Raw genomic sequence first — 15,750 nt, forward strand, 5'->3', positions numbered from 1 at the left:
GTTCCACATTTGCTGGGTGCGTACTCCATGCCCCAGGGAAGCAGGACCCTGGCCCTGGGCCAGGCTGCAGGGGGTGCATTTGCACCGCCCCCCCTCCCCCCTCCCCGACCTTCCAGCTGTGTGACCTTGGCCAAGTCAATGCCCTTGTCCAAGCCTTAGTTTCTTCATCTACAAAACGTGGGTGTTGCCCTCAATGACATCCCGAGGTCCTGTGTTTGGTGGTTACTGTGGGAAACTGCAATGTAGATAAAGGGGGTGAACCGGCTCCTCTTTGGCCCCTCACCCCCCACAAGAACCCTCTACAGAGCAGGGATCTGGGCAAGAGCTCAGGGCGGGGGGTGCCGCTGGAGGCCCCTCCCTGTACCTTGCCCTCCGGTTCCTCCCCACCCTGCCCAAATGAATGGCTGTGGATGATTACATCATCCTTCCCCTTGCTGCACCCACACCCTTATCGTGGGCTTATCGTGGGCAGAAAAAATGCACCAAAACATGCGGCCAAGACTCACACAAGGCCGCCTCCACTTACAGCTAAGTTCCTGCTGACCAGGTGGCCCGGCTCCCCGGGCGTGTCCGAGTTCCGGACAGCCACATCGCGAGGCGACACATAAAGCTTTGTGTTGTTTCGGTCGAAGAATTCCACTTCCGTGAGACCCACCCACGACGCGCTGCCCCAATTGGACTGGATTTCCATGGTCACGTAGACGGCATCTTTGATCTCTTCTGCTTTCGGTCCCGATTTGTCCTTAGTGAGGAGAAAAGTAATGCCAAAGGATGGAAACACAACAGATGGAATCCAGCTCTACCACTAAATGACAAGGTATTTAATCGCTCAGTGGCCGGGTTTCCCCCTCTGTACAATGAGGATAAGAAGAGCACCCATTACAGATGGTTATCATGGAGATTAAATGAGCTCATGTTTGTAAGGCATTTCAAACATAGTTACTAGAGGAATTTCCTGGTGGTCCAGTGGCTAGGACTTGGCAATTTCACTGCCGGGCCCAGGTTCGATCCCTGGTCGGGGAACTAAGATCCCGCAAGCCATGCAGTACGGCCAAAAAAAAAAAAACACCTTACTATGAACCCTGGCACTTAGTATTTTCTGTAAGAGTCTGCAAATAACAAAGAATGTTTAAAAGGCATCAGATTCTGCCTGAACACGTACTTTTCTCACCCACTACCAAGGGTTCATGTCCTATAGGCATGTCACAACTCATGCTGAATTGGGCTTGTGTTTTGGGCTAAATTGTGTCCTCCACACACAAATTCAGATACTGAAGCCCAAACCCTAGTAGCTCAGAAGGTGACTGTTTGGAGACAGGGCCTTTAAAGAGGTAATTAAGTTAAAATGAGGCCATTAGGGTGGGCCTAATCCATTCTGACTGATGTCCTTACAAGAAGAGGACATTTGGACACCTAGAGAGAGACCAGGGATGGGCAGGCACGAAGCAAAGGCCATGTGGGGACTCAGTGAGAAGCTGGAGAAACCCAGCTTGCCCACACCTGGACCTTGGATTTGCTTCCAGAACTGTGAGAAAAGAAGTCTCTGCTGTTTAAGCCACCCAGTCTGTGGTACTTGGTTGTGGTAGCCTAGCAGATGGCCTATGTAACACAGTAGATAACACAGGACCCTGGACAAGTCAGTTGACATCCCCCTGCCTGGTTGGGGACCAGGAGATGACACCATAGATCTGACAACCCTGTTCCAGAGATTAAGTGGGATACACACCCGGAGAAGAACCGGTCAGCAGTCCTGGCCTGCGTGCACTCTGTAAGTGGCCATTTCCGCCCATTTCTCTCCTCCATGGATTTTAATGCCTGCCTCCTTCGCGGGTAGGTTGTCTGGTCTGAGAGGTCGTGGATGCCATTAATCAAGCCACACCGCGGAATGGCTTCCCGAGGCCCCTTCGGGCTCCGACTGCAGTGCTGGTCGCCACGGATCAGCCGTTCAGAAAATGGTACCTTCCCCGCATGCACATGCCCTCTCTTAATTAACACCGTAATCTGCGATGGTTCTGTGAGCAGGAAGCTGAGCAAATGAACAGCAACTGTTCCCTACTTATTTTTTTAATTAATAGCCAGCGAGACGTGCTAGTGCTCTCAGCGTGTGTTTGGATGAGCCTTGATTGTCAGGTGATGGGATGGGGACATGCAGGGAGGGAAGTCAGTTGTCAGCTCCCGGAAGGAACGCAGGGGCTGTGTTTATTAGCAGACCCCACGGCTTCCTCCTTCTCTGCCGCGGGGCCTTGTGGGCCCAGGCCAAGCTCTCTGCTACCCTGGGCCTGAGTCCCAGGCAGGCAGGATGGTGATAAAACTCTACTGGCCCGGCTCAAGCCTCGGGGATCGGGAGGTTAATGAACTCGTGCTTGGGAGGCGCGTTCCGCTGCCAGGTGCGCCCCGTGGGAGGCGTGAGGATGCGGCGCTGGTCACCGTGGTTGTTGGCCGTTGGGAGGAGGCCAGATGGGAGGCGAGCTGCCTCGAGGAGGGGCTGCTGGATCTCACGCACAGTGCAATCTAAGATGTGCAAATTCCTGCAGCGGGGTTTCTAAACGAAGAAGCTGAAGGGTCTATTAACTAAGGAAGTGTCACAACTTGTCAGCGTTGCAACCCGATGGCCGCCCCTGCTCGATTTAGGATCGAGGGGTCTGAGGCAAACACTGGCTGGCAAGCTTCTGGTCCCTGGCGTTCACTGCCCCGCTCTCAACAAGACCACCTGCTTTTCCTTTGGTGAAGCTGCTCCTTCTCTTTTCTCAGCCATGAGGTATGGGGGATGGACACTTTCCTACCCTAAGGAGGAGATGAACTGGTCCAACTGATCAGTGTGTCCTGTTACCCGGGCCACCTGGAGGGAATGGCTCAGTGATGGGCACATGACCCAGTTTCAGATCTGTGTGTGGAGAAACTGCTCTTTTCTCCTGACCGTGGGGTCTGAGGGTATAAGGGCAAGAGGTGGGAATCACTCTAGCTATTGAGGGGTCACAGGGAAAGAGCAGAGCTGGGACTGGGCATTGAGGTGGGGATGAGGCTCAAGATGCAGCTGACACAGTACAGACATAGTGTGAGCTTCTGGATCAAGCCCTACTTGATCCCGACTACGGCATTCAGTACAAAGAAATGTGTCATTTTTCTTCTCTTTGTTTTTGTTTTTTTTTTGCAGTACGTGGGCCTCTCACTGTTGTGGCCTCTCCCGTTGTGGAGCACAGGCTCCGGACGCGCAGGCTCAGTGGCCATGGCTCACGGGCCCAGCCGCTCTGCGGCATGTGGGATCTTCCCAGACCGGGGCACGAACACGTGTCCCCTGCATCGCAGGCGGACTCTCAACCACTGCGCCACCAGGGAAGCCCTTCTCTTTGTTTTATAAGTCAGTTTGCACTGGGTTTTCTGTCTCCTATAATATAAGGAGACTTGATCCATCCAGGCTCTTTTTAATATGGCTGAGGTTTCACCACACTTAGGATCTTCATAGGTAAGAAAGCAACTATGCCATACAGGGGGGAACAAAGCTTTGCTTTCCCCAGATTTTTTTAGACGGCATATTTCCTGATTCCTCCTTGCCTTGTGCCAGGCACCGAGCCATCTGCCCTCACAGACCTTTCCTCTTCCAGCTGCACAGTGGCCGTGTGGGCTGTGGATTATTTACCCAGTTTGACAGTCACACACCCCCAGGACCAGACAGCTTAAGAGGCTTATGTAAGGTCACACGACCTCTTAATGATGATGCCAGACTTCAAGCCAGAACTCCAGTCTGGGCTGGAGCAGGGCTCTTTCTGCTTTCATATGAGCTTTACGTGTGACCTTGGGAGGGCTTCCTGTTAAGTCCCCATTGGCCAATCACAAGATGGGTGACCACTGAACCAAATAGTTATAAGAAAGGCTTGGGTAGAGGAAGAGATGAGAGGATGTGCTGGACACACACCTTTTGACCCAAAAGAGAAAAGCATCATCCATTATCCCTCCACCCTGATGCTACCTTGCCCTTTCACCGTTCATGTCGCAGCTCCATCGACCCGCTCACAGCCATATCCTTGTCCAGTCGCTGCAATTGTATTGGACTCGATGAAGATGAACATCACTTTTTGCAGCTAATTTTATATCCTTAACATTTTCTATCTGCATAATCTCCATAATGAAAATTTCCATCCTTGTACACGACTGCATTGTGCTGATGTATCATACTTTCCTGATTAACTCTACTATTGTGAGACATTTATGTTATTTCTGTGTTTTTTTCTCTCACCTTTCCCTACTTCCAATAATTGTGCAATAGACATTTTTGCGCCTATAGTTTTATTTCTGTTGAGTGATTTCTTCAGGGTAAGAAAGTGGGATCGTCGGGCTGGAAGACATAAGTATTTCTAAGGCTCTTCCTAAGAGCCTTTAGGCTTTTCAAAAGCTTTCCACCCATTTCTATTGCTGCCAGCAGGGTAAGACTGCCAGTTTTACTGTAACCTTGCCAGTGCTAGAGGTTATCATCAAAAATAATTTGTTAACTGAGATTTGTTAACGTCAAATGGGATGTTAAGGTTGCTCTAATTTGTTTTTTTTTTTTGGGGGGGGTGGTTCATGGGCCTCTCACTGTTGTGGCCTCCCCCATTGCGGAGCACAGGCTCCGGACGCGCAGGCTCAGCGGCCATGGCTCACAGGCCCAGCTGCTCCGCGGCATGGGGGATCTTCCCGGACCGGGGCAATCAGCAGGCGGACTCTCAACCACTGTGCCACCAGGGAAGCCCTAATTTGTATTTCTTGATTACAAGTGATGCTGGATATTTTTCTATGGGCTTACAGGCTATTTATATTTCCTCTTGTGTGGACAGGCTTCTGTCTTCTGAAACTTCACGCTCCATTTCATGGATGTCTATGTGCTGGGGAGGAGGGGGGATGGAGACTGGGGCAGAAAGATGCTAAGTTCACCACTGTCAGAGCAGCTCCCACCGAACAGAAATGATTGTACTGAGGGGCCCTTCCTCCCTCAGCCTCCAGGCAAGACATGAATGTCTTAAGAAACCCGCATAAGTCAAGGTTCTCACCTCTGGGTCCAGAACTTGCTCCTCAGTGGGTGAAACAGCCTGGCTGAGTTGGGCGGAGTCACTTTCGATGGCCTGGAGGACTTTCAGAACCTTCTGCTGGTGTCTGAAATTGATTTTGTTTTAGCAAACAGGTATGATAGTAAGGATACATCATAGAGAACGTTCCCATCAAGGGTACCAGGCTTACTTTTCTATTTCAGAGAGAAGTAACAATTTGAGACGAAAATACTCACACCCCCGCAGACAGATCAAAGGCGCACACCAGCTGGTTTTCTCCCTTTATAAATAATTGTACAATTAGCGATGAAAGAAGGGCCAAGTAAGAGAAATTGCTTGGGGCCAGATGGCCAGCTGATCTCCTTAAGCTGACTGCTAGGCTGTAAGAGTCTAGAGCGGGTGTCTACACAGTACATACAGCCTGCAGGTCAAACGCAGCCCGAAGCCTGTTTCTGTGTGGCCTGCAAGCTAAGAATGGTTTTTACGTTGTTAAAGCGTTGTTAAAACAAACAAACAAACAAAAAGTGAAAAGCCTGAAGTATTTGCTATCTGGCCCTTTACTGAAAAAGTTTGCCAGCTCCTGATCTAGTGACCTGCCTTGCATCTCTAGTTTCTGAGGACACAGCATTCCAAACCTAGCAGAGAGTTGTCTGCAAACACACCCTACTTGTGCTGTTTAAGGCTGAGAACTCCCAAGACCCTGAAGCACAAAGGATCTTGATGATGAAGAAAGAAGCATTTGGTGATGTGTGTGCTGCTTGTAATATATCCTGTATCTGTATCTGATGTAACATATCCTCATGGCCCAGCCCTTTCACTCGCGGAGGAAACTTCAAGTTCTTATTTATGGCCACAATGGTCCACAGCATGGTTTCGAATCTGGGGTGTGCAGACTCCTGGAGGAGTGGCTAGCACTGCCTTTAGCCTATTCAGAGTTTTTCTACAAATTATCAAAGGCAAACACCCTCTGGATGGACACAGATCTGGAGGGTACATAGACTGGCCAGGAAATTCCTCCTTTGTGCAGAGAAAAAGCCCCCACTCCTTTCGGGGCTGGTGCAGCCTCAGGCCAGAGCCTCAGCTTAGCGACCACTGTGGAGGCTGGATTTCAGCTGCGCTCACCGCTCAGCCAGGCATGGGCACTGCACAGACTACCACGCGCCCAGCTCTGCACAGCGGCCCGGGGAGCATGGTGGGGCTCAAATGCATGCTTGAAGCTATTGGCTCGGCATGGTGCATCTTTCTGAAGATCAGTGTTGCCTGATGACTACGGGAAAGGCTTTATTTTGATAATGAAACTTGACAGTGCCAATCACTGATGCTATGTGTGAACGGAAGAGAATGCTGCATTTGAACAAACTCTGAATAGAGAAAAGAAGGTTCAGAGGACACTGCCTTGGGTCACTGTCTGCCGCGTGGGCTGCTTCCGTGGAAACCTTTGAGGAGACTGAAGTTTTACATGGGCTGAAGGGAACTGAACAAGCCAAGAGACATGTGTCTGAAAGGAATCAAGTCAATTTCAGGCTTCTGGGTTGGAGGGAGGGTGAGGGGGGATGCAGTCTAAGGGAGCAGTTTTAAATGGTCTGGAATCATAATGCAAAGAAAAACCTCAGTTAATAAGATCCTCGTGGCTGGATGGCTACGGGTTGCTGTTTTTGTTTTGAAGCTGCCTCGATAAGTACCTGCTCCCCAGAAGGCCGCTTCTGTCGATGGCTTCACCGACGGCTCTGGCTCCCCCTGCTGCCCTGGACTGCTCCTGCGTGCTGGTCGCTGTGCTCGTTGCCGCGGTGATGGAGGGCAGCTGAGGGAGGATGGAAAAGCTTATTAAACAGATGTCCAAGGCGACCCTCCTGGCCCAAGACACAGCAGAGCCACCGTCAAAGGGACACACTTCGCAGGCCGTCAGTCTCGTTGAGGGAAACTGGGGACAGGAAGGAGGGTGAAAGCAACTACCTGGGGCTGATTAGATCTAGAATCCCCTCACACGGTCTTTGCAAAAAAGGTGGGATCTCAGTGTCTTATGATCTGGGAGGTCCCAGGAAATGGTCTGCTTCAATGAGCCATTGAAAAATTTCTCTCATCAAAACCTTTCCCCTCCTCCAGTGAATCTCTGTTCTGTTTGCTACAAAGTAATGGGACTCCATGGAGGATGCCAGGAACATTAGACCCCTTGATTTTTAATCCTCCAAGCCTTTTCCCCTTTTTTCCATTTATCATCTAAACTAGAAATGTGCTTTGCTCTTTATCTGCAAATAATTGTAGCCATTGGAAGCTCTGTGAATCAGGGGTCAGGTCATCCAGAAATCCTGGACCGCAGGGTGGGCAAAGTGGCAAAACCTGTCAGAAAGATTGGCCGGCAATGGTTTCAGATGGCTGGGAAGTAATAGACAAAGTAGGAGCGATGCCAAAAGAAAACCACTATGTTGCTCTGGGTGCTGCCCTGCCCGCCCTCTGTTTCATGAGCGTTCTCTCCAGTTCCCTACTGTCCACCCCTTATCTTCCCCTGACCTGTTCTCCTCCACGACTCTCCCACTCCTGGAACAGGCCAGGCTCATTCTCACTTCGAAGCTTTTCCCCTGTTCCTTCCACTTGGAATGCTGTTCCTTTGTTGGCTGTCTCCTTTTTTTTTTTGGCTCCTTCTTACAAGGCAGGGCTAAGCCTAAATGGGACACCTTCCAAGGGGCCTCCTTGGATCCCCCTGTGGGAGGTAGCCACCATCCTATACCCTGTCACTCTCTCACCCATTAGCACCTTGTATTGCCACCTGTCTCTGAAGTCACCTTGGTTATATACGGCTTTACTCGTATATACTCGAATCTTGTCTGAAAGCTCCCTGAGGCCAGGGGCTACTCTGGTCTGACTCGGTCACCTCTGTATTCTGAGGACACAGCATAGACTTGTGCACAATCTAACAAAGACGTTCCCAGGTGTTTTATTAATTCATGACCATATTTCCTGGGGTCATCTTTGCTGAGATGGGCCTAACTGACCTAGATAGATGTAGATATAAATTTATTTATTTAGGATACTAAGATCCTTTTCTGTGTTACCTTGTCAGGAAATGGAAGCGTAACAAGGGACTGCAATCAGCAGGCCTGGATGAGTTCTGGCTTCCACTCATAACCTTGGGCAACGTGCTTCAGCACGGGTCTCCCATGTGGGAGATGGGCAGAATGCTGGCGTGCTCAGGGAGCACAGTGAGGTCCTGCTGGGACCGTGTGGGGAAGGCCCTCTGGAGACTGTTGGCTGCTGTGGGAATGGGGCTCTGCTGTCCCTCTCTGGCCTTCACTGACCTCAGGGGTCTCCTCCTTCAGCAGACTGGTCCATGACTCTGCTGGTGGTCTCTCTGTGCCCTGGAAGGATGGAATCACATGATCTGAGGTCAGAATAAAGACACCCACTTTATATTCTTCACTGATAGAAGTAAAGACTGTCTTGAGGTCATAGACACAAATGTCAGGGACAAAGGGCCGAGCACCAGGAAAAGAGACAACAGATGCTGCTTGATGATCACCCCAAAGAGCAGCCCGCCAACAGGGCCTGGGGAGCAACTAGTGGTGTGGACGGGGCCCTAGGTTTTCAGGCAGGCAGACCTCAGCCACGTCCACAGACATGCCATGAGAAAGCCACCCTGATTCCCTGGGTGCCATCAGCCATATCTATAAAACAGTGTGATGAAACCAGCCCTGCCTGTTTCAGGGCTACTGTGATCATCAAGTTAAGGTAAAGGATTTCAACAGGTGAGTCAGGGGACATGCTTCTGAGAAAGAAGTAGACATTGAGGGATGTCCAAGGCCTCCAGCTCTCCAGAGACCCCCGCTCCACCCCACGATCCATCCTCCTGTTTGCTGCTCAAAGCCGAAGGCTGCAGGCACCAACTCAAACACTTGTAGGGCCAGAGGGGTTTCCTGAGAAGGTGAAGCAGGCCAGGAGCAGGACGTTAAGGAGTGGTGAGGACTGCGGAGGCTGGAAGGGCTCATGCTCTGGGGAAGGGGGTCTTTCCAGAGAAGCCAGAACTGGTTGTTTGCGCCATCCTGTCTCTGACCCACCAATGTTCAACTCTAGTTGAAGGTATTCAGGGTTTGTAAGGAAATCAGCAAGAATTGGAGGCATAATAGCGTCCAATTAGGCTTAGGAAACAAAAGATGGAAAGGAGGTGGAGGAAATGGGGAGACTTCGACAGGTCAGTAAGCAGCTGAGCATCAGACAGTGGATGTGCTGATTGGTCTAAGGTCAGGGGTGCCTCCACTGCTCTCTCTCCTCACCACATGCTCTTTGCAAGCACCGCTCAGACACTGCCTGGTCCCTGAGTAGCCCAAGTCCTTCTCCATCCTTTCCCTCTGCCTGGGAACGCACCTGTGGTGGGCTGGCGGGGGGCTCAGCCTTTCTGCTGAGGATCGCCCTCTGCAGGGCTTCGTTCTCCACCTGGATGGCTCTGAGCACGGCTGAGGCGTCCTCCTCTCGGTCCTCATCCTTGCGCACGAGTTTTCGGGTTGCTGATAGGGGTCTCTCTCGGCGGCTTCCAGGTCCTGGGGGTAGAAAACAGGGGGCGAGCCTTTACATTGCATTCTTGGAGGACAGCTCCAAATCGATTAGACTCAAATTGAGGAACATTCTATAAAAACAACTGGCCCATACTCTCCAAAAATGTCAAGGTCAAAAAAGACAAAGACAGCCTGGAGAGCTGCTCTAGATGAAAGCAGATGGGGCAGACATGGCAGCTGAATGCAATGGCGATCCCGAGGCTGGATCCTGGGTCGGCAAACATCCCTGTAAAGAACATTGTTGTAGCAAGTGGAGAAATCCGAGTAGAGTCTGTGACTTGGATAATAGTATTGTATTAATGCTAAATATCCTGAATTTCATACGTAAGTGCGCTGTGGCGATGTAAAATGAATGCCCTTGTTCTTAGGAGATACATACTGCAGTGTTCAGGGTAAAGTGGGATGCTGTCTACAATTTAATCTCAAATGATTTAAAAATACACACACGCAGAGCAAATATAAAGCAACTGCAGCAAAATGTTAACAACTGGTGAACCTGGGGGAATGGGAGTGTCATTTGTACTATCCTTGCGACTTGCCTTTACATCTAAAATTGAAATAAAAAGTTAAAAAGTTAGCCCTCTAACAAAGTGCCTATAAGGACTAATACCTGACATTGTGAAGGAGGATGGGTATTTGGGAATATTTTTGCTTTGTTTCATATTTACATGGGAAATAAGAGTTACAAAGAAATTACTCCTCAACTGAAGAAAAAAAGTATTGCAAAGCTGTAGTCGATTCTGGAAGTTCTAATGAGTGGAACACTGATTTTATAATATGCAAAAATATTTGCAATATATGAAAAAGTACCCAACAAGACTGGTTGGAAAAAAATACATTATGGTATGTTTACCCAATGGAATACTACGCATCTGTAAAAAGGAAGGCAGTCTAAAATATCTATAGATAAATATGGTGACCTGAATTTGCTTCATAATCACCTGGGGTGTGGGTGTGGGTGCAGATGAAATTGGCCATCAATTGACCGTTGCCAAGGTTGGGTAATGAACATGGGGGGTTATGATAACATCCTCTCAATTACTTATGGTTGGATTCTTTCTCTGTTAAAAAAAATCTCCATTTAAAAATAGAACTGTTCAAAATGTTTCCATTGGGATGTTTAAAGAGGCTTTAACCTACTAAATTTCAACCCCTAGGCAAATATTTATTGAGTGCCACTCTGCCAGGCTCTGTTCTTAGCACTGGGGACACAGCAGCGACCATACAGATCAAGACCCTTGCCCTTGTAAAGAGAGGCAATAGGCAGAGAAACAATAAATACTCTAGGGTGTTCCATGTCAGAAAATGATATGGAAAAAGAAGAAAAGCAGAGCAGGGTAACAGAGATGGGGTGAGCAGGGTGGCAGGGTTGGCCTGACGGAGCGTTGGGGAAGTGCGGTCCAGGAACCAGTGTGAAGTGAGAGGCCTGAGAAGGGGTGGGGAGGGCCAGGGCAGGGCCTTGGAGGACACTGTAAGGCCATTACTCTGAGAGAAATGGGGAGCCACTGAAGGCTTGAAAGCAGGGGACCTGATTTGACTTAGGTGCTGAGTGGAGAACAGAATGAAGGGAGGTGAGGGGGAAAGCAGAGAGGCCAGTTAGGGCTCCTGCAGCTGTGCAGTGGAGCGGGGACACAGAGTGTGGTCAGTTTCTGCGTGTCTGTTGCAGACAGAGCCAACAGGATTTCCTGACAAGAGTAGATATGGCTGGTGCAGAAAGAGAGTCAAGAATGATGCCAGGGTTCTGGCCTGAGGAAACAGATGATGGGGTTGCTTTCAGTTGAGCTGCAGAGGGCTGTCAGAGGAGCAGGTTTGGAAGCGAAGAGCAGGGGCAGCTTGGAGCCCAGAGATGTGATTCTGGCATCAGGGTGGAGCTGTTGAGTTGGCCTGTACACACACTCGAGTGTGGAGTTTGGGAGGGTGGTCTGGGCTGGAGATGTGAATTCAACCTAGGCAACTTGGTTGCATCATTTAACAATAGTATCAGTGACTGACATTAACACTGGCCTATAACTAACTAACTGGGAATTGATAGCTATGACTTCTCTGGGGAGATATAGATATAGATATAGATATAGATATAGATATAGATATAGATAGCCTGGTACAAAGGCTTGTTAAAAACCAGCAACCTGGGCTTACCTGGTAGCACAGTGGTTGAGAGTCCGCCTGCCAATGCAGGGGACACGGGTTTGAGCCCACATGCCACGGAGCAACTAAGCCCGTGTGCCACAACTACTGAGCCTGCGTTCTAGTGCCCATGAGCCACAACTACTGAGCCTGCATGCCACAACTACTGAGCCTGCGTTCTAGTGCCCATGAGCCACAACTACTGAGCCTGCATGCCACCACTACTGAGCCTGTGCTCTAGAGCCCGTGAGCCACAACTACCGAGCCCATGTGCCACAACTACTGAGCCCACGTGCCTAGAGCCCGTGCTCTGCAACAGGAGAAGCCACCGCAATGAGAAGCCCGCGCACCGCAATGAAGAGCAGCCCCCGCTCGCCACAACTAGAGAAAGCCTGTGAGCAGCAATGAAGACCCAACGCAGCGCGCAGCAACAAAGATCCAACGCAGCCAATAAATAAATAAAATTTGAAAACAAACAAACAAAAAAAACCCCAGCAACCTTCCATCTCATGACCTCAGTAAACAGGCACTGCTGATTATTAGAGATTTAGTTGGAGCCCTTTATCCTCCTGCTATGTTAGAATCTGCATCTGAATGAGACTTCAGGTAGCAACACCAAGAATGGCTTTGGCAGGAGAGGGAGTATAGCCAGGTACTGGGTTGATGGAAAAGCTAAGCTAAAATGAGGGGACACCAATTTCTTCCAGGCATCCAGGAGAGGGGCTTTGGATGTGAATGCCCAGGGACTGGGCAGGCACTCTGAGTGAGTGAGACTGAACTCGGGGTCGGGGTGGGGGAGATGGGAGGCAGCTGAGCCACTGCCCAGCTCCAGCCAATGTCTGCCAGACAGAGCGGTGCTTCTAGCGTTGCCAGGTTTTTCTCCAAGAAAAGTTAGAATCTGAAGTTTATGTGAAATCCCCCTGAATTTATTTGTTCATAAAGTATTTCAGTTTTTAGGAAATGTGAAAGCCAACAGAATCCAAGGGCTGGTCTAATACAGGCCACGGCAAGTCCAAGCTGCTCCTCCAGGAAAGTCAAGGGCACACAAAGGAAGCCTTGCATGCCTTCGGATGGCTGGCTGGATGGCTGGCTGGGTGATAATGGCAGTGGGTCATTCTCTGACTTTGATGGACTCTTGCTGTGGCTCCAGTACTGCTCCTGGGGACATAGAGTAAGGCACTGCTGGCAATGTGACCTGGGGATTCTGTTCTCCCCAGTCAAGGCTGCTTTAACTGTTTTCCTTTCTTATCAGCTACTCAGCTCGCTCTGCAACTCGAGGGATGAGAAGGTGAGAGCTGGAAGGAGCTGATGGAGGTGGGGATTCTCGTTGCTATGGAAACACTGTGGGTCCAAGGGGTGTGGTGAGGCCACTGGGATCTTCCTCACGCAGGTCCCTGAAGCAGCTGGGAGGACAGGAAAAGAGAGTGAAAGAAAAGAAGCGGCCTTGAGACCCTCTGGAGCTGGAACTGAGGAATCCTGAAGCACCAACACACCCTCACCCCAAGGGGAGCTGAAGCAGAACTGGGTTCCCCGCAAGGCACAGGCATTAATGACACAGGCTCTCAACTGTCACTACACTGTGGGATAAGATGCTGCTCTGGGTGCCGGGGTACAGACGTGGGTGGGAAAGGCATGTCCCTGTCCTCACAGACCTCACAGTCATGGGGCAGGGACAGACACGGATCAGGCACACAGGACACGCCAGCAGCAGGTGATGAGTTCTGGGGAGAAAAATCAAGTGGGATAAAAGCTAGAGATGACAGGAGGGGGAAGGACACTATTTCAGACACTTGGTCAGGGAAAGTGACATCTGAGCAGAGACGTGAAGGCGGTGAGCCTTGTGCATACCCATATGGGGAGGCTGTTCCAGGCCAAGGGAGCAGCAGGTGTCAAGGCCCTGTGGTGGGCGGAGCTTGGCACAGGGAGGAATAGCAGGGGGGCTGGCCTCGGGGAGCGAGGGGAAGCCTTGGGGGCAGCGGGGGGTGGACAGGTCTCATGGGACCCTGAGGCCACGTAAGCCCCAGAGGCCTCCTGCTACTCCAGGAGGCCACGCCCACCTTGTTTGCTGCTATGCCCTGGCTCCCGGCATTATGACCGTTGTCAAATGAATGGATGGAAAATGATTTCAATTCCGAACCTTGTCAATCTCAGTATTTGCGAATATCATTAAAACATATCATTTCCTCCTCCATCTGCAGTAAAGCAGAGCTGAGAAATTCAAGGCCCCTTCAGATCCTACAGAAGATCCTACAAATAAGGGCCGAGGATCTTGTGTACAGCTAAACAAACGTGACAGCACTCTGACACTGGGGGTGCAAACTCCAGCATCAGTGCGAGGCTCGGGCAACGCCAGGATAAGCAGAACCTGAGATTCGTAAGCTCCTTCTGCATTTCCTGCCTCGAGCACTTATAGAGTCAGTCGAAGGAGAGCCCCTGCATGGTGACCCTTGCCTATTTATTGCCACTATGTGGGCAAGAGCCCCGTCCGCTTGTGCCTCAGTGGTCTGGAGCTATGGTGGAGCATCGCGCCCAACATAACTATCTGTTCTTGGCCACTACAACCCTACGATCACCTGTTCTTGGAAAAGGATAATCAGGAAGGCATTTTCTTCCAGCGGGGTTCAGCTTTGTCTGCACAAACGCTTTTGCCCTGAGCGCCTTTCACCTGGGAGGGAATGCTCCTGCAACAACACGATCGTTGGGTCCTGCCTGTGCCCTTTGAGTCATATTAGGCTAAGAAGATGCTTTTAAAAATTAAATCAGGCTTTCTCTGAGTGAAGGTCAATGCCACAGCTCCACCACCAGAGCTCTCCCCACCCATGGCTTCCCAGAAACGCGTGTACACAGTGCCCGTGTCCTCCTGAATCACATCCCCGCTGCCCGGCTGTGTAGACTGTGCATTTCCTCATTGCACACGAGGTCACTGCCTTTTGATTCCATTGGAATTTCTCCTTGCTCGCTTGGGTGAGCCGTTTCTGCACTGGCCTGAGCACCACGTGAGGGTGGATTTATTCTCATCACTGATCTGGAGAACGGTGGGTTTATTCACACAATAAATCGGTGCCACCAGCAAAAGCCAAATGGCACGTTTTAATTTATCCCAAGCTGCTCTTTTCTGGTTGAAAACCACTCCTCTACTGTTAACTTCACTTTCTCTTTGCTTCACTAGAACTTGGCTTTCATCTCTCTTGCAGGGAAACAAAAGAGCGTATCAATTCAGGAGATTTACCATGAATGCAGCACATGTCACAAAGAAGACATGAGGACATGGGGGCTGTCCGGTCAGCTCACCAGCCAGGTGGCTTCTTCCCACTCGCCAGCTATGACTCGAAAAGCTCAAAGTCAGAGTCTCAGCAAAATGACCCCTTCCCACATGCAAGAGACCTCTGAGATCACCTGGGAATCCACTGAAAAGGCAAACATTACATCTGAGAATCACAAGGGTCTAAGGTAGAGCTCATAGGCCGGCAGCCCAAAGGCTGAAGCCAGCCTGCAGATTGCGTTGTGTGACTTTTTTTAAAAAATTGGAAACATATGCTAAGTTAAAAAAAAAAAAAAGAATAGGAAATCCACCTGAAAATCGGGATTCCTGGCGTCTCTTGAAAAGTCCTATGATCTGACGTGGCATTCGTGAGCTGGGGAGCAGCGCCTGCTGCAGACGGGGCATCAGTGGTGGCCACGTGCCTGTCAGCCCGGAAACTGTGCACGATTTGTGCGGTGAAACGTCCAGGGAAACAGCTGGCTTAGCCCTGTTTTGTCCTGAGCTGCACATACTCCCTCTAAACTCCAACCAGGAGGGGGAAGGGGGCTGCCCGCTGGGACAATAGCTTACATCGGAGTATTCCAGAGCCTCTGTGCATTTTAAGTTGGCTCAGCCTCAGCAGGCTACACACTTCCCACAGCGTAGGAGACCGCGACAAATGGCCACAAATGCCTCCCACCTGCAATGTGCCACATCGCCCTGTGACGCTGCAGCATCTCCCATCAAAAGGTGGGTGGAATCTGTTTCTCTAGCTGGGCATGGCCTGGTGACTTCCTTTGGCCAACAGGTCCTTAGC

General features: G+C 50.4%; 1 protein-coding gene across 1 annotated transcript in view; it reads right to left on the reverse strand.

Annotated features, from left to right (window-relative positions):
* Window positions 1-15,750, reverse strand: part of KATNIP (katanin interacting protein) — a 198,147-nt gene that overhangs the window by 71,903 nt on the left and 110,494 nt on the right. Inside the window, exons 9-13 of the mRNA XM_082600399.1 lie at window positions 9,378-9,550; window positions 8,315-8,374; window positions 6,704-6,822; window positions 5,025-5,127; window positions 527-742 (exon numbers count right to left, since the gene is read on the reverse strand). Of these exons, the coding sequence (XP_082456525.1) occupies window positions 527-742; window positions 5,025-5,127; window positions 6,704-6,822; window positions 8,315-8,374; window positions 9,378-9,550 (671 nt within the window). The remainder of the gene's footprint in view (window positions 1-526; window positions 743-5,024; window positions 5,128-6,703; window positions 6,823-8,314; window positions 8,375-9,377; window positions 9,551-15,750) is intronic.

This window comes from Mesoplodon mirus (genome assembly GCF_964341445.2).
Source record: "Mesoplodon mirus genome assembly, chromosome: 15".
In the NCBI taxonomy this organism is placed as follows: Eukaryota; Metazoa; Chordata; class Mammalia; order Artiodactyla; family Ziphiidae; genus Mesoplodon; species Mesoplodon mirus.